Source organism: the organism of the source record quoted next, unplaced genomic scaffold (assembly GCF_019419815.1).
Source record: "Pyrus x bretschneideri cultivar Hongxiangsu unplaced genomic scaffold, Pyrus_bretschneideri_v1 Contig20, whole genome shotgun sequence".
Classification (NCBI taxonomy): Eukaryota; Viridiplantae; Streptophyta; class Magnoliopsida; order Rosales; family Rosaceae; genus Pyrus; species Pyrus x bretschneideri.
Window position 1 is genome coordinate 6,077,929 of NW_025999502.1, and position 27,072 is coordinate 6,105,000.

Below are 27,072 nucleotides of genomic sequence, written 5' to 3' on the forward strand. Positions count from 1 at the left end.
AAAAACACATATCTGATGCTTACAAAGTAGCCCTAAGTTGCTTTCCCAAACCAGATATGATCATTGGATTTTAGCATGGGCTGCTCCCCCGCCCCCACCCCCACTCCCACCCCGTTTATTATTTTAAGTCGTCAGTGACAAATCATGACCAAATTCGCTAGGACCATTGCATTTGCAGTTTGCACTGCACCTAGCCAGTATCCAGCAACAAACAAACCCTACCCGTCCGGCAAAGTAATATGTCTTTTCCATTTATTTTCTTGTTCTTTTTCTTTTTCCTTTAGGTACAGAGCAGAGAGAAGTTGCATGCATATTCCAAGTTCCAAAGTCCAAACAGAAGGTCATGGGTGATTTCCCTACCACCCCAGCTGTTCTTCAAACGAACCCTACTGGTACAGAGCAGAGAAAAAGTTGCATGCATATTCCAAGTTCCAAAGTCCAAACAGAAGGTCATGGGTGATTTCCCTACCACCTCAGCTGTTCATTCAGATAAGTATCCCTCCTAGGAAGCAAGTATTACATCCTTCCATCCATCATTCCCTCACTCACACTACTATTACTATTACTTTTATGAACAATGTTACTAAGATTTTCATGACGATTTGGTAATTGACTTCCTTGCTACTCACATTCATGGGTAATGATGCGGTATACGGTATACTGACAAGATAATTTCTGTGTAAAAAATTTGAACCCTTGTGACGAAGTTTGTTGTTTGTCAACCTATTTAACAAGTTTCTCATCAATGTTGTTCTAGAAACTTAGTAGCTCAATCTAACCAAGAGCAAGCTTGAATTCCAACAATCCTATATGAGAGCAACAGTGAATCAAAGTCTTCGAGTGCGGATTCGATAAATTTGTCTTCTTTTTTTTTTTTTTTTTCCTTCCTTTATTAATAAAACTTGATTTGATAAATAGATGAATTGAATTTAAATCTTTTATTTATTAGATTAGAATCAAAGTCTTCCAAGCAATGGTTGGCCGCTTCACAACTGGTAGTGGCAGCGGAGGAAGCTTGGATGGTGAGTATGGGGCCATGGGGGTTAATGGGGTTAACAGAGAATTAATGGAAATTTTGTTTTTTGGCGCTAATCCTACAAGACTTCACTACAATCGTTTAAGTCCTTTAGTCTCACGCAAAAAAAATTGTTAATTTTGTTTTACTTTCATTTGTTAATTATTTTCTTATTTAGTGTGTAAATAGTGGTATAATTCAAAATTTGTCTAACAGTTGTAAAAGATGAATAATATTTAAGTGGAGCATTTGAAAAAGTATCATGTGTTCAAATATCACAGGATGACATTTGTTTTTAAAATGGTAAAATACTATAATTGAACGATGAGCTTCAGTAAGACACTCTTGTAAGACACTACACGTTTTATTAATTCAACTGTCAATATTTTAGGTCTTCTTTTGATCATCATTTTCGACAAAAATCATCCAAATAAAAAGTAACATGATGGTTACATTAAATGGTGGTCATCTTAGTGTTTTTGTAAAGCATCACGAATATTTTCATTATCAATAATCGGATGTCTTAATGAAAATGAATTTGTCATTTTTTTTTTAAGTATGGTCTTGTTTTCAATGATGATCTATGCGTGGTGACAAAATATAGACGGTTTAAATTAAAAAAAAGTTACGTAGTGAGTTCCACAAGATGTCTCAAATTAGTTTATTTGAAGGTCCCAAATTAGGTGGAGATTGAGTTAATATTAACTTGTCACTTCGGAATAATATATGGAAGTCGTTGGTAATGGTACGAGTAGTACGTACTTTTGCATCAAGGGGAAAGGGTCTATGCCTCGTGTTGTGCATGCGACCTCAACCAAAAATAGTTGACGAATAAATCAAGGTGTCTGTAGTATTGGATTTGGAGTGATCCTGGTCAGAATTGGATTCCCTTACTTTTACCATTTTCTCAGAGTACACACTTCAACCTAATCTCCAGGAAAACGAACACTGCTGCATGCATGTCTTCCATGTAGCTAATCAAGATTTACTTTGACACCTATTAGCCCGTCAATTTCTTACACCAACACGTTAATCCGACACGAATGGTTTAACCTGTTAACGAATCGAATCACCAATTAAAAATTTGTTAAAGCATTGGACCGTAAAATTTGTTAAAGCATTGGACCGTTATTGGATCCCACTAAGAACCCGATAAAATATCATTTACTAGATCTAAATATTAAATATGACAATTTCTTGCATAACCCCTCTAAGAATCCGATAAGATATTGTTTACTAGATCTAAACATTAAGCATGATAATTTTTTACATGATCCGTTAACGAAATTGGATCGTTATCAAGTCACCTGTTAAAAATTCGTTAAGATAACGAGTTTAACACTATACGACATAAACTGTTAAGATAACGAGCATTACACAAATACACAAATACGATCCGTTTGTTGGGCCTACGAACAATGCACAAAAAAGTTCTCACGGAAAGAGTAACTATCTTAAACACGAATGATTTTCGAACCCTATTTTATCTTGGCTGATTAGGTTTGACACGCAATTGTGAATTGTAGGCAGAAAATTAAGGAAAACGGGAAGAAACCAAATTAACAAAAAAAAAACACGAAATAAAAACTGCATTGATTGATAATTCCTCTCCAAAACAGTTAAACATCAACAACATCAACTCAGCTGATACACTTGGCCTACCACTTCAGAAAACAAAAAACATCACCAAGAAAGAAATTAACAACAACGAATACTTTGAAACAAATAAACAGAAAATAATGACAACAATTAACAATGTACGCTCAATACGCGTCTGCATACGGCGTACGTACGTACGGCTGCTGAAGCATGCAATATATACAGTTGGCTTGGGAATGGGATGGATAGATACGATCATCATCCATCAATCATTTATTAATTTGGATCTCCTCCGTCCGTCCTTTGACATCACACGATGATGATCATCTAGCTTCCAAATCATCGCAGTCAGACTGTAACAAAAGTCCTTTACATCAAGAGGTCGTTAACCCAGCCAAGATCCGGATCCGAGTCACCAGCTGAGGCAAACCCTTCTCCGTTAACAATCTCCGTTTTATTAATGTGCGTATTGGTATCACGATCAAATCCCAATAAGCTTCCATTTCTTGGGGAGCAATTTTCATCCCCACCGAAAAAATTGATTCCACGTCCTCCACCTCCAAATGGTCGGCTTGTTGGGCTCGGAGTGGATGGCGAAAGAATAAACTGTTGTTGCGGCTGCAGATCGTCATCAGAAGAAGCATAATTCATGTACATATCGAATGAAACGTCGACCCACCTCTTCGGAGAAGCAGCAGCGCCTGCAGCTGCAGCTTCATTGAATTTCATGGCTTCCATGGAGCTCATGAGCTCAGCAACCACTTCTTTGGAGGTCATCAACCCACCTGTGCTTGCATGCACCTGATCCAAACCCCCCAACCCTAGCCCACCACAGCGAGACATAACTGGTGAACTATGAAAACCGCTCATCGACGAGCAGTTACCTGCTGGCGACACAGGCGGCGACAAAGGATGAGACATACCGGCCAACAGAGTCGAAGTTGGAGACGACGTCGCCGCTGCTGGATGACAGAACAAGCAGCAGTACTGTTTGTTGTTCGAACAGGAACGCGAAGACCCCACCGGTAAGTGGTTGTTCAGGTGGAACTTCTTAGAACTAGCCGTGGGAGAGAGCACCTGATCCGCCGACAGAATCCTAAGCTGACGTGGCGTATGCGCAAAGAAGCACACCTTCCTCTTGCAGTTCTTCCCGTCTTTGCAAGCCTCAGTTCTGTACCTCGCCGGGTGCAGCCAGCACTCAAACACTCCATGAGCAAACTCACAACTGTCACCGCGGCTGCATGATCCGCGGCGATAGTCAGCGCACACAGTGCCCGAGTAGTGGTGGCGACGCGGGTCCCGCCTGCGAGCCTTCTCTCCGGGATGGGCAAAAGGGCAGTCGGTCCAGTCGTGGCTGCGGCTGCGGGTGCAGCGCCGGACCTTAAACTCAAACATGCGGAAGTGGTCGGAAGAGTAGGGATCGACCTCGTCGTCGTCAGAGCCATCGGAGCCGGTGTTGTAGGGGAGGAATTTGCGGAGGAGGGCCTCGTCGGCAGATGAGAAGCGCGGGGATCCGTAGTCAGCTGCGGCGTACACGTCAGAAGAGGAAAATTCTTGGGGGCTGCGGCAGGTGAGGAGCTTCCTCGGTGGGATGTCAATGTTGGTGTCTCTGAGGAGGGTTTTCTTGCATGATAGGAGCTGGTGGGAGGGGTGGAACTTGTGCTGCTCGGCGCAAACACTACTCATTTCTGATTGATCTGATGAATGCAAATAACAATAATAATATCAATATATATACACCAGATAATTGCCTAGCCAGAGAGAGATGGTGGTGTTGATGAGAGGGGAACATGGGGGTGGATTATATAGGTGGTTGAGGGAGACAAGTTTAGTGAGAGAGATAGAGAGGGGGGGATGATCGATGACGAGGACGGAGAAAGGGGTATGGGCAGAAAGATGCGTGGCTGCATAGCATTAGGGACGAACATGCAAAAGGGTTATGTGGCAGCTTCACAGTTCACTTGGCACGCAATAGCTTGACTATGTGTTTGCTTATTGGAGCATCTCCGTTTTCTCACAGCAAGTTTTTGGGCTTAGGTTCGGAAGCCAACACCTATATTCCTATTTCATTACATGCACGTAAAGACGTGTTAAAATTGTATATGTAAATGACAAGTCATCCTACTTAGTATTACAGTTTAATAATATTTTTTATTATTTATAAGTGATAAGTCTTAGGTGCCATTCTCGTTCAAGACGAATTTGAACCATATTATTGTTAATTATTGTGAGGCTTAATCTACTCCCCACCTCTTAATGTAAATCATATTGGAAAAAAAATCGAAAAAGAAATGGGGCTCATGAATTTAAAAACACGAACAAGGGATGAGCATATCATCTACTTCCTCACCGTATAGTTGATTCAATCCTTGATTTTTTACAAAATTTTAACGAGGAATCTATTTAGGAATCTCTTTGCAAACCCTAAATCTTGACAATGACGACCTCTGCTTCTCCTTCGTCTGACTATGCATCTCAAATTCTTTCTTCTCCACTCACGAATCCAAACCCTAATATCTCAACTACTACGATTTTATAACTAAGCGGAAGACGAACAAAATTATGAGAAGTCCGAATATTTTCCCAATATTTCCTATGTATTAGACTAACACACGAAGTAAAAAATTAGGATAAATCCGCGATTCAATCCTAAAACTGCTTAGTTACAAGCGGAAAAAATTACTAAAAATACTTTTAGACTAATAAGTAGTTGGAATATCGTACTAATAAAGAAAAATAAATGACAATTTGCTCTATTAATCAAACCAATCTTGTGGATGAAATGCCCATCGCTAGGCCCAATTAGGACAATGAATACAGCCCAAGCCCAAGTTAGTTCATTTAAACAAGAAACCCGCAAAAAATAAATTTAAATAAATAGTAGCAAAAGCAAAACAACGAGAGACATTGCACCGCCATTTGAAGGGAAGGGACGATGTACAAGTCGAGGCTGCAGGAGCTCTGCCAGCAGAGGAAATGGCGGTTGCCGGAGTACAACACCACCAAGGTTGGCCTCGATCATATCCCTTGCTTCTCCGCCACCGTTACAATCAATGGCTTCGACTTCCACACTGTGGATACCTTTAGGTCCTCCAAAGAAGCCCAAAACGACGCCGCTAAACACGCCTTCGACCACCTCTCTGATCATCCGCAACCCAAACCCAGGAATCCCATTCCCGTCCCTTCCTCTTTCCCTCAACCTTGTCTTCCCTCTTCCTCCTCCACTTCCTTTTGCTCAGGTAATCGCTCGATCTGAAAAATGCCGTTGATATTAATAGGAAGTTTTTTTATTTACTGGTTTTCAGTTTTCCTTAATTTTCTAGGGTTTTTATATTTTATTTCTAAACCCGCAGAAATTTGGAATTTTTGTGAATGTTGATTAACTTTGTTAGTTAACATTTGTGTTTAATTATCTAGGATAGAATTTACATCTCTTACGAAATTCGGAACTTGTGTGAATGTTGATCAAGTTACCATTTGAGTATAATTATCCTGGAGATAATTTATGTCTCTTTCGAAATTCGGAACTAATGTTGATTAACTATGTTAGTTACCATTTGTGTTTAAGTATCTAGGAGATAATTTATGCCTCATTCGAAATTTTTTGTGTTTGGTTATCTCAGAGATAATTTATGTCTTATTCAAAATTCGGAACTTGTGTTACCATTTGTGTTTAATTATCTTGGAGATAATTTATGTCTCATTCGAAATTCGGAACTTGTGTGAATGCTGATTAACTATGTTAATTACCATTTCTGCCTGATTATCTAGGAGATCATTTATGTCATTCGAAATTGAGTTCAATGTATTACTTTGTTTTCACATATGGGTTCTGTTATTCCAGCACTTCCTTCCACCGCGGCCGCTGATTCCAATACTACACATGAAGCACCACAAATAGTGCAACCGAAGATTCAAGAAACGCACCAGATTCCTCCGCTGCCACTTCAGTTTAGTGGTAACAAATCAGGAGCCACTCCTCAGGCAAATGCCACCTTGTTGAGTAAGATGTGTATATTCTCTGGTTTGGCACTGAGCCTTAATGTTTTATGATCGTTTCACCGAACCTTGACGTTTTGAGGATTATTTCACAAATAAAAAATATATATATATATATCTTGCAGCAGCTTTGCTTTGAACTTAATTTTTGCTGGCAACCGAGCCTATAAATAACATTTTTCATCTCAATGTTGGAGCTAGCTTGCTAAAAACTGTTGAAATCTAAACTTTAACTTATAATAGATATGCAAAACAGAAATAAGACAAGTATATAATACCTTCAATTCTTTAGCATCTGTGAATTGTCTGAACCTTGTCTTGATTACTTTAAGTCGATTTACAACTTATACTTTTCTAATATGGGGTGTAGATATACAACATTTTCACAAGAATCAACTGCAAACTTATGCACAGAAGAGAAATCTGCTTCCACCTGTGTACTCTTGTGAGCGGGAAGGTCCACCTCATAACAGTCGTTTCAAGTGTAGAGTAACTATTGGTGGACAGACATTTGAGGGTCAAGAGTTTCTTCCCACACTGAAGGATGCTGAACATGCAGCTGCAAAAGCTGCTCTAATGTCCATTCTTCCAAATGGAGTTCAAGAGGTGGAAAATTGTGTATTATATGCTCTATGTGTTTTTTGTTAAATGTGATTGTTTTGAGCATCTCTAAATATCTCTTTTGTCTTTGTTTCTTTTTCTCTTTTTCTTTCCATAGGATGATTCTGGTTTATTCAAAAACCTTTTACAAGAATTGATTCAAAAGGAAGGTTTTTCTATACCAGTCTATAGCTCAAGGATTTCTGGTAAACCTCATGTGCCAATTTTTGTTTCGTCAGTGGAGATAGAAGGAGAAACTTTTATGGGTCAAGAAGCAAGAAGCAAAAAGCAGGCAGAGTTGAGTGCAGCAAAGGTCGCTTACCATACCTTGAGAGAGCGTAAGTGTATTACTAGCTGCAAATTAGTGTTTGCCGCTGTTTATATTCTTTTTAATTTATTACGATGTTTCTCTATGGAAGTTGACGTGCTTAAGATAGTTATGTTTCTTTTGTTCTTTTTTTTTTATTAAAGTTGTGTTTGTATTTTCAATGCATTCGTTACATCAAATTTCATAAATATGTTACCTATAGTTCTTATGGATTTTTTTTTTCAATTTCATAGCTCCAAGTAACTATCCTATGAAATAGTTTTTTTTTACAAGATGTGCTTTGCAAGACCTTTTCCATTAAAAATAATATCGGATGATATGGGGAAGCAAAAGATGAATAGATCTATTGTATGCTTCACAACATTTTGAACCGTCCTCTTCAGGTAAATCAAGTCAGCTACCTTTGGTCCCGTCCTCCGCTCGGAAAGGGCAAGAAGTTTCCAAGATCTTATGTTCAAGTTTCCAGTCAAACCCAGCTGCTGAACTACATCCACAAGCCAGGCCTAACGCACCTGCGATCTTTTCTCCAAATACGAATACTAAAGAGCAGAAAAATGAGAAAAATGGTATTGTTTTCCCCGAAAACTCTTAGTCTTTTATTACCCCACTGCTATATTGTCGTTGCTTTCATATGTTTCAGAATATCTTTGTCGGGACAAAATACGTACATCAAATTAGAGTCTGCTGGTTAGCTATGAAAGTCTGATTAAACAGCTCTGATGTTTTTTTTAACTAAGCTGCCAACTCTCTGAAAGGAGCTCTGGTTTTAAGGAGAGTAACAACAACTATTCTCTTTATGCCACGAATTGAATTTGGGTTGACAGCACAAATTCTATTTAATTGTGAAAATATTAATAGTTACCTTACGCTTTAAAAATAGATAAAATCACAGCCAAGAACCAGATCCTTGAACCCATTCAGAACCCAGTAGGTTTTGTTGATGGAGGATATGGCACGCGGAAAAAGGGATTGAAGCTAAGTTGGTGAGACGACAGTCCTCTGTTCGTGAAGGCAGAGAACTTTCAGGCGTCTTTTACTATTCACATAAGGTTATAAGGCATGTTATATTTCTAGCCGCACGATTCCACTAAAACGGATTGGACGGCTGATAGTGAAGGTAGAGAATTCATGGTCTTGCATATATGTGAATACTTCACAATTGCTGCACCCTGAGTACATAAATTAGAAAGCTAATAAAAGTTAAATCCATCAGAGAAGCAAATTCCATGTGGAGTTCATAACGTGTGTGATTTATGGCAAGGGTTTTTCCTGCGTACATTAGTTAACATGTACCTGAAAGCTACAACGGAAACACTACAATTGCACTACAAAGACATTGAACGAAGGACATACCCTCTGTTGACTTTGTCGTTGACTACTTCTCACTAATGATTCAGTTTAGTAATACAAACAATCGTGCTTACAATTCTGATTGACACAAGGATAGTAAAAAAAAGTAAAGAAAACGAACCCAAACCCCAAATATTAGAGAAATTCATGGCATCACAGGCTTAACTCAGAATTTAAATAGGGTATGAACCATGAAGACGGATATGAGATGTTGATATTCAAACATCCTCCTCTCTGTTTCTTAAATTATTGTATAACTATATCTTCTTATACTACATAAATATCACAATCTTACATGTAATTGATGTTTTCATATCATCGAGCTTATCTTCTTTGATTACATTAATTGCAGAAGCAAAACGTCAACGCTTGATCACTGTATCTTCAGGACCCTGCACTCCCACGTCAGGTGGGGAAGGTTCTTCCTCTGATGTTGTACATGGCCGTGCGCAGGAGACGAACCATAGAGCTAGCCCTGTGTCTCAAAATGGCTCCACTAATTGCGTTATGGACTCTTCTCTTGAGCCACCAACTAAAAGGAGTGCGTACAACAAGGTCTCTGTTTATTCACGCAAGTTAAATATCGAATATCCTGAAGGTACCACTATGTTGCCCATGAGCGATGAAATGTGGGTTGTTTGCTCACACACATGAAGGGGGAGGTTCATATAGGCTTTACTAAGGACCTGATTCAACTATGAGAGACCCATATGCTATGCTTTCAAAGTTAAAGTGCTTATAATGTGAAGTTATGTGCTTATTATACGTTGTGTTGCTCTGTGTATGAACCCTACTCGACACTCTTTTTCTATATACAATAGCCGTTGCCTTTCTTGACTCGTGCATAAATGTGCTTTTTGTCTACGATGCATTCCTTTTGTGTTAAAATCGAGTTATGTTTGTGCTTTGGGTAAATGTGCTTGCTGTTGAAGTTGCATTTCCTTTAAACTTTGTGTGAATGCACCATAAGAAAATTGTTTTTGCTTGTCTAATGAAAACTGGAAATGAGATATTGGAGGAAATTAAATTCATTTTGCTAAGAGAAGCAAAAGAAGTTAATTTCTTCGTTTGCTTCATTGATTTTGTTGAAATTTGGATATAAACTATACTGCAGCAAAAACTGGAGGTGAGATATTGGAGGAAATTAAACCCGTTTGCTAAGCGGAGTGAAGTGACCTGGATTAATTTCCTCCAACTCTCACATACAGCCTCTCCTGATGTGCTTGGTTCAGAGCACACACAGTGACTTGCTTATAGCTGGAAAACTTCCTCCTAATCTTCAAGATGGATAAGTTTTGTGTGAAGAGGCTAAAGTACAACAGTTGTAGTTGACTGCATACCCAGCACAAAAGCATGTTCTTCCATAGTCTCCATTTCTTTTTTCTGTGTTTTTTTCTTTTCTAAAAAAATGAAAGCATAAGATTTTTTTATCCTTAAAAAAATGTACAGAGTTATGAAGGAAATGCAACTTCAACAGCAAGCACATTTATCCAAAGCACAAACATAACTCGATTTTATACTAAGGAATGCATTGTAGACAGAAAAAAGCACATTTATGCACAAGTCAAGAAGCACAACAGCTATTGTATATAGAAAAAGAGTGTCGAGAAGGGTTCATACACGGAGCAACACAACATATTGTAAGCACATAACTTCACATTTTAAGCACTTAACTTTGAAAGCATAGCGTATGGGTCTCTCATAGTTGAATCAGGTCCTTAGTAAAGCCTATATGAACCTCTCCCTTCTGCTCCTCACATGGGAGGTGTCATCTCAAAACCTTCCAACATGCTTTTTATAATGCTCATGCAGAGTTTTTCTAATCCCCTTTACGCTGCATTGTATGGTCCATTTCTTCGTAGCTTGACGTTAATCCGTTGGATCTTGTAAAACCCTTATCCAAATCCCCTAGTGATTTATCTCGCTGACTTAGGTGTCAAAAGTTTATAGCCACTAATATACAGTCAATGTCCTATGTTAGTGGCTATAATGTTCCATTCCACACTGATTACAACTCGGTGGCACAAAGAAGGGCACACATCTAGTGCTTCTTGGGATTCGTAACTCACAGTTTTGAGATTGAACTTCTAGTCTTGTTTAACTAGGTTTTTGTTAAATTACTATCAAGTTTTAGGGGTCTTCAATGAATATGCCTCGACTTCATTAATCCTTTCATGTGTGCTCGAAATATGTGAACGATATAATTGATATGTCTTACTTTTAGTGTATATTTTCAATGTATTTCAACATATATTATGACACGTGATGTATCACATTATGTTCCCAGTATACAGAAAAACAATTTCAAATGTAAGGGCTGCAAAGATATTTAGTAGAGTAGCTTTTATTCATAAATTATTAAATTATTTTATTTTCCCATTATTATTTTTCTATCTTTTGTATCATATTCATACATGCATGCACTAAAAGAATTCGAACCCTTTTCGCAGCAATCCTTTGCTTCTCTTCATAAAGTCTCAGTTGAGGCTGCCAAAAAAAAAAAAAAAAAACACGTAACAATTCAGTTCATAAAAATGTGTGTGTGTGTGTGTGAGAGAGAGAGAGAGAGAGAGAGTGAGTTACTTGGTGCAATCCATGCTATTAGAAATAGGGAAACTAAGATGAGCATTGCATTTGATGGGAAGATCTTGGATGAGGGACGCGACGAAACGAATTCGATACGCATCAGCCACGCCCTCAATGCATTCACAAATACTTTGAGGTTCAGCCTCATCACTTTTGGCCATCGTGTTCAACGTCCGGACGGAGTTACAGCATTCAAGCGTAGGGTCAGCATAAAACCCAGTAAGAAAATTCAGGCAATTGCCCAACTCATACCACACACTAACACAGAAACTGGACGCGTGCGATGCCTTGGCAGATCCACAAACTAGCAGAAACATGGCTACATAAGCCAAAAGGTGACGCGCCATCGATCGCGCGATAATAATTTGTAATTAACAAGCTAATTAAACCGGGATTAATTGTATATGATCATATGATGCTTTAGTATTAGGACATGATGTAGATATAAAAACACAAATAAAACATCATTGGGTTTAGTAATCTAAGTAAGAAACGGCACGTTGTTCAGTTAGTTTGTTGATTGCTAGTTAACAAATGACTATATGTCATGCTTCATGAATGATTTGAATATAATCTAATATAATTAATTTAGAGAATTTATTCCTCCTAACACACCCGTAAACAAGGGTGGGTAGTTATCATTTCCTTAAAACTATCATCTTTTGCCAACCCTTATATTGAAGAAAAACTTTTTTAAGACTTAACTTGAGATTAGATTATATCACTATCAACCACTTAAAATTTACCATATATTACTTAAGCTTTAAACTTTATTGCAGTGCTTTCTTTTGTAGAAGTGTGGTTGTCCAAAACCTTCCAGATGAAAGACTTGGAGATGCATCATACATACTTAGAATAAAGCTCTGTTGTGATAGATCTAGGAGACTAATAGAATTGTCCCAATCCATGTATGTAGACAAGGTGTTAAGTATTTCCACATGGAGGAATCTAAGAAAGTTTATCTTCATGTGAGATATGGAATTCACCTTTCTAAACCGATGGGACCTAAACTCCTGAGGAAGTGCAACAAATGAGTAGAATTCTTATGCTTATGCAATAGGAAGTCTCTGTGTGCCATGCTATGGACAAGATCAGATATTGCATATATTGTGAGCATTCCTAATTGATATCAATCCAACCTAGGATCAAAACACTGAGCAGCTGACATATGCATATTTCTAGTTTGAGGAAGTGCAACAAATGAGTAGAATTCTTTATGGTTATGCAATAGGAAGGCTATATAGATGCAAATTTCTAGTCTGATGTTGATGAGAGGTGGGGCCATCAGTTGGAAGATCAAGAAATAAGATGTTATTGCTATTAGCTACATTTTTTCATTGGCTAAAATCTACGATGCTCTCGTAGAAATAAAAGATAATTGTTGCTGCCACATCATAAATGTAGAATATTGAGGTTGTCCTTGCCCAACTTAGTTATGACATTCAAAAACCAAAGACTAATATATTGCCACAAAAAAACAGTTTAAGGTAGGTAAAAGTTTAAGCATCTATTGATAAAATACATAAAGCTTTTTCCTTTTATTAACTTCAAGAAAGAGTGTTGATTTTTTCATTATTTCCCTTATGTCTTACTAGCTTTATACACCACTTGAATTGAATGTTCATGTTCTCTTGCCCACGTAGATATATAGAGAAGAATTCACGGAGACTATTGAGACATATATTATTAGATAAATTGATGTTAATCCTGATGAAAATTGTGAATAAAGAAGGAACCTATCGATTGTGGTGAGATCTTAGGATGAGGAGAACACTTGTTTGACATGGTCACACAAGGCAACTTGAGATTTGTCAAGCGCAACGCTATAGGGGTGATGCAGACCTAATCAAAAGAAAGTGTTTGAGTGTTAGCAACATCCAATGGCCATCCTCTTGTAAACTCAAATGTTAAATTAATTCTCACCAATTCTTATGGATTTTGATTTTGATTTCTATTTATTGAATGGAAAGACAACATATCGGGTAGAGAAAACCTCAGAGTTGTGAACGTATGCTTTGATTTCGAGTTTTTACATTTTAAATGGGTATAAAAATAATTATACATATTGAAGTTGGTTTGTGAGGTTAGTATAGGTAGTAAATTTGAATTTAAAGAAATATTGACAGTTTAATTAATAATAATATGGGTATAAAGAAATATTGACAGGTTATATGAGCTAAATTTTCTAGTAATTTTTTTATGTTAAAAATTTGAGTTGAAAATTGTTATTTTACTTTATTATTTGGTATTTACGCATACCAAACGACGTCATTGAGCCAAACGAAACGACGCCGTTCCTCCCCTAAAAGGCAAGTGAAATAGAGCCGTTAGAAACGGCACACTCCCGAGCAGTCACATTGGCTCTTGGCCCCCAAATTCAAAAAATCAGACCGTTAGAGAGATCCTTCCCCCTACCGTTATACTCCTCTCCGCACCCACTCAGGCACACTCCAACGCTCTCTCTCTCTCTCTCTCTCCCTCCCTCCCTCCCTCCCTCTCATTTTCATCATATCTTCATTAATCGGCCAAATCTTTTCTAATTCCTCATCCTCCTCTGAATCCCCACATCCCAAACAAGTTTTTGAAATCGAGGAGAAGACCAAATGACCGATCAAGAGCCCAACGCGCCAGCGCCGACGGCGACGGCGATCATCGTCGATGACACGTACGAGTTCTTGGCTCCACGCTTCTTCGACTTCACAAAGGGCGAGAGCGACGACGATAGGCGCAAGGCCGAGCTCTGGTTCGACTGCGCTCTAGCCTATGCTCCTTCACGTACGTCGTCTTCCCTAATCCCTCTCGCTTTGTCTCTTCTCTCTCCCTCTTATTATCTGACATATTTTTAATTTCAGTTTTGGCCTTTTGCATTTTTGTGCTTTTCATATCTTTAGACCTGTATGTTTTTTGCGTCTTCTTTGTTAGGGTTTCTCTCAAATCTGTCTTTCTTGCGAGTCATTTGCTTTGGATTTTAGGGGTTTTTGCTTTTCTTCTCTGAATTGCGTTGATTTCTGTAACTCTATTGGATTTTTAGGGTTTTAATTTTCTTTTCGTGGTGAATTTTGTTCCAATTCCAAGCGTTTCTTGAAATTGAAATCGACTAGGAAGCGATTGCAGTCTGGAATCTGGATGCTTGCTTTATTTTGTGGTGTTTGATTATTGGAAAATGTCATTAGGTTGTGTTTGTTCCCAGAAGATTAAGTAGTAGGAGTAACAATTCAGTTTCTATTTGTTGAAAGCAGGAACTCCAAATTGTTGAAAGCAAGATGTTCTTTTATACTTTTTAATCTTAGGCATTTAAAGTAGTTATTGTTCAAGGGAATTAGATTTTAACTTTCCGGATTTTCGTTCTTTCTTTCCCAAATTTTCTGCAGAATTTGAATAGGTTTCTATGGTATGAACATGACTGGTAGTTTGATTTGACGGAGCAAGGGACATTCAATCTGTAGTTGTCCATTTATCACTGAAAGTGACTTTCATTTGTGCTCTTGTTTCTCTAGAATTGTAATGGGACTTGTATTTTTCTGTGCAGCCTTTATGCCTAAGATCAAGACTGGTAGATCCTTTACGATCGAGAGCATGTGTGACTTTAGCGAAGCAGAGAAAATGGAGAAGGTGGTGTATCTCATTCATTCTTTCTTGCCTTTAAAACTTAGACTTGTTTATAGCTCTCTAACTCCATGGTTGTTTATGTTTTGCAGAACTTGGAATCATCATCTGACTTAAAAGCTGATGATAAATCTATGGAAACTAAGCCTCAATCAGAGATCATGCCTGCTGAAGCCTTAACGATGACAATTGTACCAGCGGAAATGGAAGGTTAGGGGGCGCTCCTCTTACTTAAAAGCTTTGTCTCAGATCTCTTGACTCGTACTAGTTGATTAGAATATAACATTGAGCTCTACGGTTTCTCATTTATTACTTTCTGTTTTGCAGTGTTTTGGGTACAAAATCTTCTTTTAAGAAAACTGATTTAACCAACGGTAAGGAGACTAGCAAACCTATCATTCAAGTTGAAACTGTAGCTTGCAGTCCAAGTCATGATGACAAATGTACTAGTGGAAATGGAAGGTTAGGGGGGCGGTCCTCTTAAGCTTGTTTCAAGCCTCTTGACTCGTACTAGTTGATTAGACTATAACATTGAGCTCCACGGTTTCTCATTTATTACTTTCGATTTTGCAGTGTTTTGGGTGCAGTATCTTCTATTAAGAAAACTGATCTGACCAAGGGTAAGGAGAATAGTAAACCTATCATTCAAGATCAAAATGAAGCTTGCACTCCAAAACCACCCATGAGTTATTCCAAGAAGGGGGGAGGCCTTGCGAGTCATTCCAAGAAGCACCAAACAGCTAAAAAGATAGCGAGCATGGTCAGAAACCCCTCAGCACTGAAGCAAAAAAGTCACTTACAGTCATCCCAAACTAAAAGCATTAAACCAAATAGTGTGAAAAGGTTGGTGTATGTACGTTTTTACCTGATGTATGTGTTGATTTATTCTAATAGTCATGACTGATTAGCTACATAACTTAAAACTCTAGAGAAACACATGTGAAGAATGCAACTGGAACTCCCAATTTAGGACAGGAAAATCAGGCGATAAAGCGGCAGAAATTGGATGAAGGAAGATCTAGACAGGTAAAGTTTACTCCTGTACTGTTTTATTAACTTGACTGTTATTTGTAGACAACATTTACCCTAATTGTTTTCCTTTATACAGATTCTAAATCCCAAACCCCAAGCATATCCCCACAAGTCAAAACTTGGTCATATAACTTCTTCAGCTGCTGTGCGAAAAGAGGACAGAAAACTTTATGTTAGGGAACCTGCAGCACCATTTGTTTCGACGGCTGAAATGATGAAAAGGTTCCAATCAAGTACCAGAGACTTGTCATTGCCGCATATTTCACATGTAAAGCATCCATCTCCATCTGGCCCTTTAAGTTCTTTTTCATGACTCCATTTATTTCTCATGTTAATGATGAAAGGTTGATGCTGTTTTTATTATTCAGATGAAACCCAAACTCACCTTGACGAGGCCTAAGGAGCCTGAATTTGAAACATCCCAGCGTGTTCGTTCAGTGAGAGTGAAGAGTACTGCTGAGCTTGAAGAAGAGATGATGGCTAAAATTCCGAAGTTTAAGGCTCGACCATTAAACAAAAAGGTAACTTGTAATTTTATACTCTTATTTCTGTTTCATTTGCGGTCTATATCAGTTGAGTTTATTGGATCTTTGTTGCTGATTATAGATTCTAGAAGCTTCATCATTGCCTGCAATACCAAGAAGTACACCCCAGCCACCAGAATTTCACGTAAGTTACTGTGGATTGGAGGTTGATAAATAGGACATACAATGTTGTAGTGGTGATAATAAGTCTCTTGTGTCTAATTGTTGCAGGAATTCCATTTGGAGACAATGGCAAGGGCCAATCAGAGTGCAGAAACATCCTCGATAGCTTCAACCGAAGTGTCCCATCAGGTATAAGACAGAATCATATTGCTCTTTCCATTCTTTGTTCTTGCTAAGCCAGCTGAGGCATCTCATTGACAATGTTCTCTTTCTGCATTGTATGACAGAATAATCCATGGAAGCCTCGTTTAGGGTCTTTTCTTACTGAACCTAAAACCCCTGTGCTACAAACATCATTGAGGGCTCGTCCACCCTGGGTGAAAAGTTCCTTTGAAATTGAACAGGAAGAACTCGAAAGAATCCCAAAATTCAAGGCCAAGCCTCTAAATAAGAAGGTATATGTCAAGCCTTTCAATTTCTGTTTGAGATATTCATCTTGGAAACATTAGGTACTGAACTGATTTATCTAAATGTTCATTGTTCACAGATATTTGAAAGTAAAGGAGATATGGGGGTGTTCTGTAATGCCAAGAAACATGTGACCAAACCTCGGGAATTCCATTTTGCAACAAATGAAAGGATACCACCACAATCTTCGTCTGTTGTTGATCTATTTGATAAAGTAAGTGAAATGGATGTTATCAATACTACTGCATAAGTAGCAGACAAAACATCTGTACATCTTCTCTTATACATCTTGTATTTATTTTTCAGCTGTCGTTAAACTCAGAGCCTCACCAAAAACCAGTTCCAAGGAACACAACGCCAAACCCATTCCATCTCCACACAGAGGTATGATAATTCAATTCCTAAAGCATTAGTAATTCAGTGATGCATGCAGTCTGCTTGTAACCTGCTCATTGATTTTGTGTTTACGTAATGATCAGGAAAGAGGGGCCGAGAAAGAAAGGAAATTCATTACTGAAGTCTGGCACAGGCAATTGGAAGAAGAAAGAGCGAGGGTTCCCAAAGCTAACCCATATCCTTATACCACTGATTACCCTGTGGTACATATATCTATCAATTTGTTTTTTGAGTTCAATTCATTGTTTTAAAAGGCTCGCCTCAGGGCGCGCCTAGGTGTCCTCTGAGGCTGGGCGGAGGTTGCCGCTCTGTTTTGAGGGAGTGGGCGGAAGGCTTCGCTGGAGCTTCCTAGGCTGTGCTTAGGGTGATCATTGATTAATAATCTTTTTTTTTTTTAATATAATTTATGTGTATGCTCAGTATATATTAAAAAATTTAGGTCCCGTGAGACTTCGCCCACGCCTAGCCCGGGCTATCCCTCGGACGCCTCGCCCACGCCACACTTTTAATTCATTGGTTCAATTACATGCAATTGGAACAAAAATGGTGAAATGATGGTCCCTAAATCCTGTTGTTTTAAATGCAGATCCCACCCAAGCCAGAGCCTAAGCAATGTACAAAACCGGAACCTTTCCAGCTGGAGAGTTTAGTGAGGCATGAGGAGGAATTGCAAAGGGAAATGGAAGAAAGACAGCGGAAGGAGAAAGAAGAAGCTCAGATGAGAGTGTTCAAGGCACAGCCAATCTTGAAAGAGTAAGCAAACTACTTTATTCATGATTTTATTGTTTGTCTTAAAGAGATGAGGGACTGATAACCCTTTGTTTTGTAATGCAGGGACCCAATTCCAGTTCCCGAAAAAGAACGCAAGCCTCTCACCCAAGTTCAAGAGTTCAATCTCCATGCTGATCATCGAGCTGTTGATAGAGCAGAATTTGATCACAAAGTTAGGGAGAAAGAGATGATGTATAAGAGATATAGAGAAGAGAGCGAGGCAGCAAGAATGGTAAGCGTCATGCTTTTTATACGTACTCTTTGCTGCATAGTTGTTGGGAACTTGCATGATTTAAACTGACATATACTCCGAAATGTTGTCAACTATCTGCAGGTGGAAGAAGAGAAGGCACTGAAACAACTCAGAAGGACATTGGTACCCCATGCAAGGCCAGTGCCTAATTTTGAGCATCCTTTCCTTCCCCAAAAGTAAGGAATTGTAAATATTCCAGATTGCATTTTGAGTGCTGCATTATTTCCATGACTGGTTGATCAAATGGTGTATTTCATGACATAATAGGTGTCCTAAGGAAGCAACAAAACCGAAATCACCATATCTACGTGTGCTCCAACGGAAAGAGAGGCGAAAAATGGTGATCAACTCTGCGGTTTCCAGCGCAGCGGCACAGATGCGATGATTGTTTCCCTTCCCTACGCGGTAGTTTGTTCAAGAACTCTTGAACCCTGTACAAGGGCCGTTCGAGTACATGTAGTTATTGCTTAACTAGCAGCATGAATCTACCAATTCTTGTATCAATGTCAATCCAATGTGTAATGCTTTCAATATTACTTGTGTAATTTCTTTTACTAATCAATGTAAAACCTCCTCCACCCCCTTCATCAAAGATTTCTAGAATCAGAATCTAACAACTTTGTTGCTTCAGAAGCTTCATTTTAGGTTGTGCTTAGTGTTATTGCTGTTGAGGGTTCGATTTCGGTTTTGATGATCATGTATCTCGGCTTTATTTCGCACGTCCAGCCCAAATACGAAATTTTTTAGTCCTGAGGATGCTGGCAAGGGGCCAGTACATCACGTGTTATAATACAAGTGGTTGGATACTTGAAAAAAAAAAAAAAAATCAACCACTTGTATTATGACATTTAGTGTGTGGGGGTAGTGTTATCGGCACACTGCAAATGATCATGTTGTATCTCGGCTTCATTGCGTACGTCCAACCCAAATACGAAAATTTTTAGTCCTGAGGATGCCGGCAAAGGGCTAGTACACCACGTGTCATAATACAAATGGTCGGATACTTGAAAAAAAAAAAAATCAACCACTTGTATTATGACATTTAGTGTGTGGGGTAGTGTTCTCGGCACAGTGCAAATGACGTAGATACATGGCCAAATGGATTGAAGAGGAAATAGACCGTTGGAAGACAAAAGAACACAGTGAGAATTTGCAGAATCGGCCACTGACTTCGATTTAGGTCCATGATACCTTTTCGGAATGGAAACAACACCATGGTTCAAAGTCACAACTCTTCCATGACATAAGATGGTTTTTAGCCATTCGAGGCCGTGTCAACCTCCAAACCGCAACTTTAGTTTCCATAATAAAAATCAGAGCTTTCAATTTCCGTCCAATAAATATTAATTATGTTTTAATTTTCTAAACTTTTGAGTTGTCTAATGGAGTTGTAAATGACTTATTTAAGCCTTGGATGTTATCATTATAGTCAACTCCTCAATTAATCAAATTATCTTTTGGAATTTCTATCAAACTGGTGGATTCACAACTTTGGTCTTGAAGGATTTACGTTTGTAATCCTTTGTCAGAAAAATTTCTCTTCAGGAACGAAACACGTTCCTCCTGCTTCACCACCACCATTTCCGTGTTTCTGTTTCGCATTTGAAGCTACCACGAAGAAACAACAGTCCAGGTTTTCATCAACTTCCGTCAGCATGGAACACAGAATTCTGCTTCACAGGAAGCCTTTAAAACTTGACGGGGCTCTTAAGAACTGTTAACTAAAGGATGGTTTAATATAAATAACAATCCAACCAAGTGTTTTACGGAATCGAGAATACAACAAACAATGTCTCAACCGGGGATCAATGCATCCCGGTATCAATCTTCGACTGCATTTACAGTAACTCTCTTGTCAACAGCGAATACAACAATTTTCTCGTCCGCATGCATTTGGCTGGTACCAAAATTTCATTCCTAACTAATCTCCTTCCGCCTGTATGCGAGAATCTGAAAAGAAGTAGAAGATAGTAATTTAGTACGATCATAAAGAATGATCGCCTGCCAGACAATCGTAATGGTATTTCATGTTGTCACTTCACAGAAGGGATTGCCTATTCGTACACGATTAGTGTAATCAACACTCTTCATTCACAGTTTTACAGCATAATACACGATTCTCTAGCAAGAGAAAACTACTCCTACCGTCATTACTAGCAAACTAACGCAGTCAAGTAGTACTCTGCACAGTTCAAAACAGTCAAATATAATGCAAAAATGGATGTCGGAGTGTTCCTCATGGTTAAATCAGAGAGGAAAATTCAACCAGCGAACGCATTTTGTTACTTGCTCAAACGCGTATTATTGTAAAGTTTGACAAAATCTTGGCGATCTCTGTCATTCGCAACCAGTGCACACAAAAAGTAGAGATCTTAAAAGAGCTTGTCTACTCACCAAATGGTCCCTGCTGGAAGTGCAATTGGCTCTGATCCTTCCCAAAGTTTCTTCTTCTTGCAGAATTTGCAGTTCATATCTGCATGGATCTGTTAGAAATGGCACAGAATCCGGATCATCAATTAAGGGCGCCAGGTTTAGGTTCAATTTCTTGTCATTGGAACTGGAAGGCCCTTTAACTGCCAATAATTCAACTTCCTCAGCCCTCAAAGGCGTCTGGTGAGACACATACTGTACAGAAAATATGCACGTAAAAATTACACAGGCACCGGAGATATTGTGTAATGTAGAACAAAACCAAAGAATGAAGAGCGGTAAACTAACATTTCCACATTGAACAAAAATCCTACCAAATCTAAGGCTAGTCAGAGTTTCAAATGAATCCGGTCTATATGCTTTATCAATTGTATGCAAACAAATATTCCGGCACAAGATGAGGTAAAGAGGCATGACAAGCAAGTTTCACAGACAAGACGTTATAATTCTCATCCAAACACGCATAAGAACAAATTATGCATACTACATACTCAAAGGAAGTCTAACCAATGAAGTTTACATCTTTAGAAGTTTAAGGTTAGTAATATCAGGAGAATAATCTTACTTCACACAGGTGCTTCACTGACAAACTCGGCCGACAGGAAAGGTGTGGCCGCTGTAAACTTGGTGTACAACTTGTATCCAAAGAAATAAGCATGAGATGAACATCTAACTGCAGAAAAGAATTATTTCATCAAAGTGGATACAAAACAACGAAAACAGAAAGCAATACCGTTTCTAATTTGGTCACTGTGGTGCTCAAAGAAGTATCTCATTCCATCTGCACCCGAGAAACTAAAACTCAGCAAGAGTACTCCCTGGGTGGCACATGGAATTAATGGAATTACTAACGACGAAACAAATAGTCCAGCGGTGTTTCCCTATACCTCATCATTGTTTTCCTCTAAGCTCTGGAGATAATCAACCAACTTTGATATGCGAGTACTCTCGGAATTCTTACTGTTGCAACCACTAGCAATGCCACGCCGTGTGTGACTTCGAGCACTACCCCGCCCCCAAACAAGCATTTCAGAGCTCCAGATAACACCAGGTGAAATTCCACGGTTCTCTCGTTTCCCTTCTACATCATTTTCAGTGCATCCTCCACTTGAATTGGCCAGAGATGCAGGAGGCTGAGAGGATCCAAATCCTGCCCGTCTTCTCCGCTGTCTTGGCCTAAGTTCAATACGCCGGTCATCAGTGGAAGATGAATTGTTGCCCTTGGTATTATTGTCATTGTTATTATCATCCTCAGTGGCTCGAGAGTTCCGTTTCCTCAAAACAGAACTCCGATCATTGAGCCGTGGTCTCATAGGAAATGAATCTGACATATCTTTTCCAGATGTGCGTCTCTTAGTTAGAGCTTCTGATTGTTGTTCAAAAACTTTGGCAATTGATGCTTGAATCTGTATTAAGGCATTAACATGGCACCAGGAACAAAGTTGTCAGTAAGCACCTATTTAGAGAACCAAAAACCAAAAAACAAACAACAATAAGAAAAATAAGGGAAGGTCATTTCGACTTTGCTCCATTTCCTTGTTCCTTGGCTTTCTTTGGGCGAGGTTTCTGCTTAATAGTTTGAAGAGAATTTCTGACTGATGAAACCACATACTATTTACAGTACTGGAGAACATATTTCTTGAGTAGTGGCATGTCCCAAGAAAGATGATACGCGGTACTTCATGATTGAAATTGTCAGCGAAGAAAACACCACCATCCAAATCTAGGAAGAAAACTTTTACCCAAAAAAGAAACTAACCTGCTCGTTTCGAGTCCTCTCCTCCTGATGGAAAGACAATTCCTGAAACCATGCTGCAAATTTAATTCTCCGTTTGCAAAACCATTATTAGACTAGAGTCATCTATATGAAGTTAAAATTCATTGTAACGACACTAATTTGAAGTATCCCTCTCTATTTTCTGTGTGTCAAAGTGCTACCAAACATAAAAAACAACAGCTAAATTTATACCTCCTCCTCATACTTCTCAATATCCGGATATAAAGCTGCTATTAGGGCATCACAGTTTGGATCGTCTCTCAATGAACGCCGACTTGCACAGTGTGCGCGACAAGCAGGACACTCGTTGTTCCTGAAATTATATATCAAGCTAAATAAATAAACTTGATTGGTTCTCAACTCGTATTCTAATATATTTTTCATTCTATTGATCAGAAAATCAAATGCCACTGTTACAAAAAATAATAAAAAGTTAAAGAGGGAAAGAGCTCAACATTACATACCCCAATCGCATTGACTTGTCGATACATTCCCTGCAAAACCTGTGTAGGCATCCCATTACAGTACGTGTTTTTTTCATAATTCCTGTCCAGGAGAAGAAATTTATCAATGTTTGTTTACTAGATTGATACCCCGTTATGGATAGCACAGAAGAGGAAATGTAAGCAAGCAACAAGAGAAGAAAATACAAGGCGAATCACAGTTTTCTTCTTTAACAAGATCATGATAACATAGTAATTTACCAGAACCACTACAAAAATAACACTTTTAGAGAAGTTGAGGTTGCTCGTATTGATCCTCTGGACATATTTCACAACAAATATTATTAGTGAAGATGCTGGCTAGGTGGAAAGTGAGGTCCAGGAAGCTTGGGAATAATCGAACTTGAATACCTTTACTTCCTTTTCTTTGGAATGAATCAATACTTCAATAGTCATAGTTTCAAGGTTCTAATCAGCCAAGCAGCAGCACAAGTATGTGTGTGCTTTCTACACACTTGAGCTCCCATTCTTCCACACCAATATATCTTTTATTATTTAGATCTTAGAAACTATTCATTACTTAATAGTTTTCCTACACGTACGCCTAAGCTATCTTTATTTCTAAAAAGTGGGACGTCACTAAGTACTGAAGGTTTCATAAACCAAGAAAAATGAGGTGTAATGTAAGGAGGCAGGTTTCCCACCATCTGTCGATGGCGTGTCATTGCTAAACCATAGATCACCGAGGTTTTCTCCCTTCTTCAACTCAAGTCACACCCTACTTAGGCTTCCCCTTGCTCACTTATAGGCTAAATCAAATACTGATAGTTGGTTTTGGTATTAGATAGCCCTTGTTTCCAGATGCAGATTATTCTTGGCCGGAAAATATCGTGGTTGACAAGATGAACGATATATGGAGCCAACTTGCAGTCCCTAAATAGTTTGCCTCAAAGGATACCACATTGCATTTTATAGTGTGAAGACTACAAAGGACACTATAACAATTGGCAGTTAACTACTTAATTATAGGCAACTCAATCTCTACATCACTGAGAATCCATGCCAAGAAATGCGGGCATGCAATGCAACAACAAGAACCGAAATGCATAGCAAAATTAGCAGTTAACCACCATTGAAATGAAAAGTGAATTAATAATTTTGTTATGTGTATATGTGTGTGTAGTACATCTTAGTGCAATAATCCCTAAAGCAAGCAACACTCATGTTTTCTGGGCAGAAACAAAAGAGAAAAAGGATATGTACGCCACGAGGGGGAAATCTTCATCAGTTGAGTCCAGTGAGTGAACACATAGCAATTTTAAGCTTAAAGCATTGCATTTCATTCAAACTCAAAAGGTTGAGAAGCAGAAGTTACCGAGACATATTGGACAGTGTAAGTCTTTACGGAGTTCTTGCAGTTGTATGAATATCAATCTGCAAGGGCACAAGAAATACGTGGAATTGTTTCTCAAAAATATAGAAAAAGGTGCAAAATTTCAAAGCATATATAGCACTAGTTGGACGATACGCAATAACAGTTTGCATTACTCGAAAATAGAAAATCGGAAAACTAGCCCCCGCCCTGTCGAATTTTAATATATCGACGCATGCAAGCACAAAACAAGGCTCAGATCCCAACATGCAACAATCACTGGACCATTATATTAAGCAGAACCATAACTTGGTAATAGCTAATTTGACAACCGACGACGATCCAACATTATCGAAACCAACTTTCATCTTTTACTATAGACGTCGAAAACCGATCATCATTCAACCCATGGAGCTTTCATAAACTGCTTGAAAATGGTGATAAAATCAACATGAATCTACAACTAGCTAGTACTATCCACATAAGATATTTAAGTACGACAGAGAATAAAGTAGATAGAGAGAGTACTCGGGAATCTCTTGAGAAGTTGAAGATGCGCCTCCATCAGAATCTGAAGTGTAAAAAAAAAAAAAAAAAAAAAAAAAAAAAAAAAAACCAAGAAAACTTGTTAAGTTAGTCAATCGAGAACCAAAAGAGGACCCATATGAAGAAAACCATATAAAGAGCAGAGAATATGGGATGCGAGAGAGAGATGATACGCAACCGGCATCATCTTCGTCATCTTCTTCTTCTTCTTCTTCTTCTTCTTCTTCGTCATCTTCTACTTCTTCCTCTTCTTGGTCTAGGAGTTGGTGTTCATCTTGCAGTCGAGATTGCTTGGGTCGTTGCCGTTGGTGGTGGCGATGTTCTACATCATCGCTGAGTTGCTCTGCTGACGAACGCTTCTGTGAAGGCATTGATGTATTCTATTGCGTACAAAACAAAGAGAAAACACACACACACAGATCGATGGAACACAGAGAGAGAGAGAGAGAGACAGAGAGAGAGATCGGTCGGTGGCTGTGTCTGTTTGTGAAAACGTTTCTCTCTCTGTATCTCACTGTCTGCCTAATAAGAAAGAAGAAGACGAAGAAGAAGGCGACGAGGACTTATATGGAGAGATATTTACACTTACCCAATACATAAGCCAAGCCGTTGGTCCAAGTATCATAATATAAGTGGAAAGAATATATATTTTTTTGTGTATTTTTAATTTGATATGATAAGTGGGTATCGATTTGTGTACTAGGTACAGAAAAAAAATTCTAGGTACAGAAAAAAAATTCTCACTTATATAGAATGCATTAACTGCTATCATCATTGTTATTGTGAGGTCCGTTGAATAAAATAGTAACATGTGTAAATTTTTAGTACATGGTATTATAATATTTTATTAAGACGTCACATGATAGTAAACTCATTCTATGCAAATTGCTTTATTGAAGATGACGCTGAGCTAGCAATAATGTGAAACCCCATCCCCATTATTAATTTGTAATTTCATTTTGTCCCGGAAAGTTTATAAAAATGTGTAGTTTGGTTCTCTATCCTAATTTAATTCAGGATCCTCCGTCTAGATTTCCCTTCTCCCCCAAACTGCCACATGGCACCACCCTAACTCATCCCCTATCTGTTGAGAATCAATGTCAAGCCCAAAACCATAAGTAATCCACAACCCAATCTAAAGTCCAAGTCCATATCTAGTTTGATGATGTAATTGCTTACAATTGCAATGTTAGGTATGGTTGAGTGGAAAAAATTAGGTGCAACTAATGGGTTTTGTGTGGTACTAAATAATCTTAGTTTAATTAAGTGTGTGGTGTAGCTTTCATTTGGTTTGCTATAAATACCCAAGTCCCCAAGCATTGTAAATCATCCAAGGAAAAACAAAGCCTAGAGCTAAATAAGAAAAGCTTTGCTAATTAGTTTGTTTTGTGAGCTTTCTTTAAGAGTGTGCTCTATTTTCTTCTTCTTGGGATCATTAGAGTTATCTTGGATACTCTTCTTATTCAACAATTGGTATCAGAGCCAAGTCGGTCAGGGATCGTTCTTGGTAGAGCATTGGTTGTAAAGTCTCTTGAAATCCTGAGTATGCTCTGTGGTTGCAGTTTTGACTGATCTTCCACATCAGAAAAGATTTCTTGAGATTATTGCTGGGGTTATCACAAACCTTGAGAGGGAGCTTCTTTGTGTCGAGAGTAGTGTATTACTCTGCACGGTAGTCACTCAAGCTTGTTCGGTGTAGTCAAAGTCTTGCCGATACGATGGGTGATCTTCAAGTTGTTGGAGGAATCAAGAAGCTCAACAACCAAAACTATAACACGTGGGCAACGTGTATAGAGTCTTACCTTCAAGGTCAAGCCTTGTGGGAGGTTGTCGGTGGTAGTGAAGTTACACAAC

The 27,072-nt window shown here is 38.6% G+C and overlaps 4 protein-coding genes across 5 annotated transcripts; 2 read left to right on the forward strand and 2 right to left on the reverse strand.

Annotated features, from left to right (window-relative positions):
• Positions 1-2,587: 2,587 nt before the first annotated feature.
• LOC125477151 (zinc finger CCCH domain-containing protein 2-like) lies at positions 2,588-4,460 on the reverse strand. Its single transcript, XM_048584093.1, has one exon. It carries the CDS (start codon positions 4,298-4,300, stop codon positions 2,984-2,986), a length of 1,317 nt encoding a protein of 438 aa, XP_048440050.1. The 5' UTR covers positions 4,301-4,460; the 3' UTR covers positions 2,588-2,983.
• Positions 4,461-5,496: 1,036 nt separating this feature from the next.
• LOC125477002 (double-stranded RNA-binding protein 1-like) lies at positions 5,497-11,152 on the forward strand. Of its 2 annotated transcripts, none has more exons than XM_048583726.1 (6): positions 5,497-5,853; positions 6,459-6,626; positions 6,984-7,219; positions 7,332-7,551; positions 7,925-8,107; positions 9,244-11,152. In XM_048583726.1, the coding sequence occupies exons 1-6, from the start codon at positions 5,550-5,552 to the stop codon at positions 9,543-9,545; spliced, it is 1,413 nt and encodes a 470-aa protein (XP_048439683.1). In that variant the 5' UTR covers positions 5,497-5,549; the 3' UTR covers positions 9,546-11,152. The 2 variants fall into 2 exon arrangements, with proteins under 2 accessions (XP_048439683.1, XP_048439684.1); XM_048583727.1 differs by having other exon boundaries at positions 5,499-5,853; positions 6,459-6,617.
• Positions 11,153-13,949: 2,797 nt separating this feature from the next.
• Positions 13,950-19,228, forward strand: LOC125477139 (protein TPX2-like). The gene is given in 19 exon segments (XM_048584058.1): positions 13,950-14,252; positions 15,007-15,089; positions 15,176-15,286; positions 15,289-15,293; positions 15,411-15,545; positions 15,657-15,926; positions 16,013-16,109; positions 16,192-16,383; positions 16,484-16,636; positions 16,722-16,784; positions 16,871-16,951; positions 17,050-17,217; positions 17,310-17,444; positions 17,537-17,614; positions 17,710-17,829; positions 18,213-18,379; positions 18,461-18,629; positions 18,732-18,826; positions 18,918-19,228. Coding segments are annotated over 19 exon segments (2,412 nt in total). The 5' UTR covers positions 13,950-14,080; the 3' UTR covers positions 19,036-19,228.
• A 1,126-nt stretch (positions 19,229-20,354) lies between these two features.
• Positions 20,355-25,706, reverse strand: LOC125477171 (putative E3 ubiquitin-protein ligase RING1a). Its single transcript, XM_048584130.1, has 10 exons — positions 25,397-25,706; positions 25,201-25,243; positions 24,676-24,734; positions 23,322-23,403; positions 23,050-23,170; positions 22,840-22,881; positions 21,968-22,486; positions 21,646-21,753; positions 21,045-21,275; positions 20,355-20,600 (listed from the first exon to the last, which is right to left on the reverse strand). Exons 1-10 carry the CDS (start codon positions 25,587-25,589, stop codon positions 20,568-20,570), a joined length of 1,431 nt encoding a protein of 476 aa, XP_048440087.1. The 5' UTR covers positions 25,590-25,706; the 3' UTR covers positions 20,355-20,567.
• Between the last annotated feature and the right edge of the window lie 1,366 nt (positions 25,707-27,072).

Coding starts and splice junctions, on each gene's coding strand:
- LOC125477002 (XM_048583726.1), top strand. CDS start 5,550: ATGTACAAGTCGAGGCTGCAGGAGCTCTGCCAGCAGAGGAAATGGCGG. Junction 5,854..6,458: donor CTCCACTTCCTTTTGCTCAG/GTAATCGCTCGA, acceptor CTGTTATTCCAG/CACTTCCTTCCACCGCGGCC. Junction 6,627..6,983: donor CACCTTGTTGAGTAAGATGT/GTATATTCTCTG, acceptor TATGGGGTGTAG/ATATACAACATTTTCACAAG.
- LOC125477151 (XM_048584093.1), bottom strand. CDS start 4,300: ATGAGTAGTGTTTGCGCCGAGCAGCACAAGTTCCACCCCTCCCACCAG.
- LOC125477171 (XM_048584130.1), bottom strand. CDS start 25,589: ATGCCTTCACAGAAGCGTTCGTCAGCAGAGCAACTCAGCGATGATGTA. Junction 22,487..22,839: donor AGAGGACTCGAAACGAGCAG/GTTAGTTTCTTT, acceptor GCCTTAATACAG/ATTCAAGCATCAATTGCCAA. Junction 21,754..21,967: donor TAGAGGAAAACAATGATGAG/GTATAGGGAAAC, acceptor TCTTTTCTGCAG/TTAGATGTTCATCTCATGCT.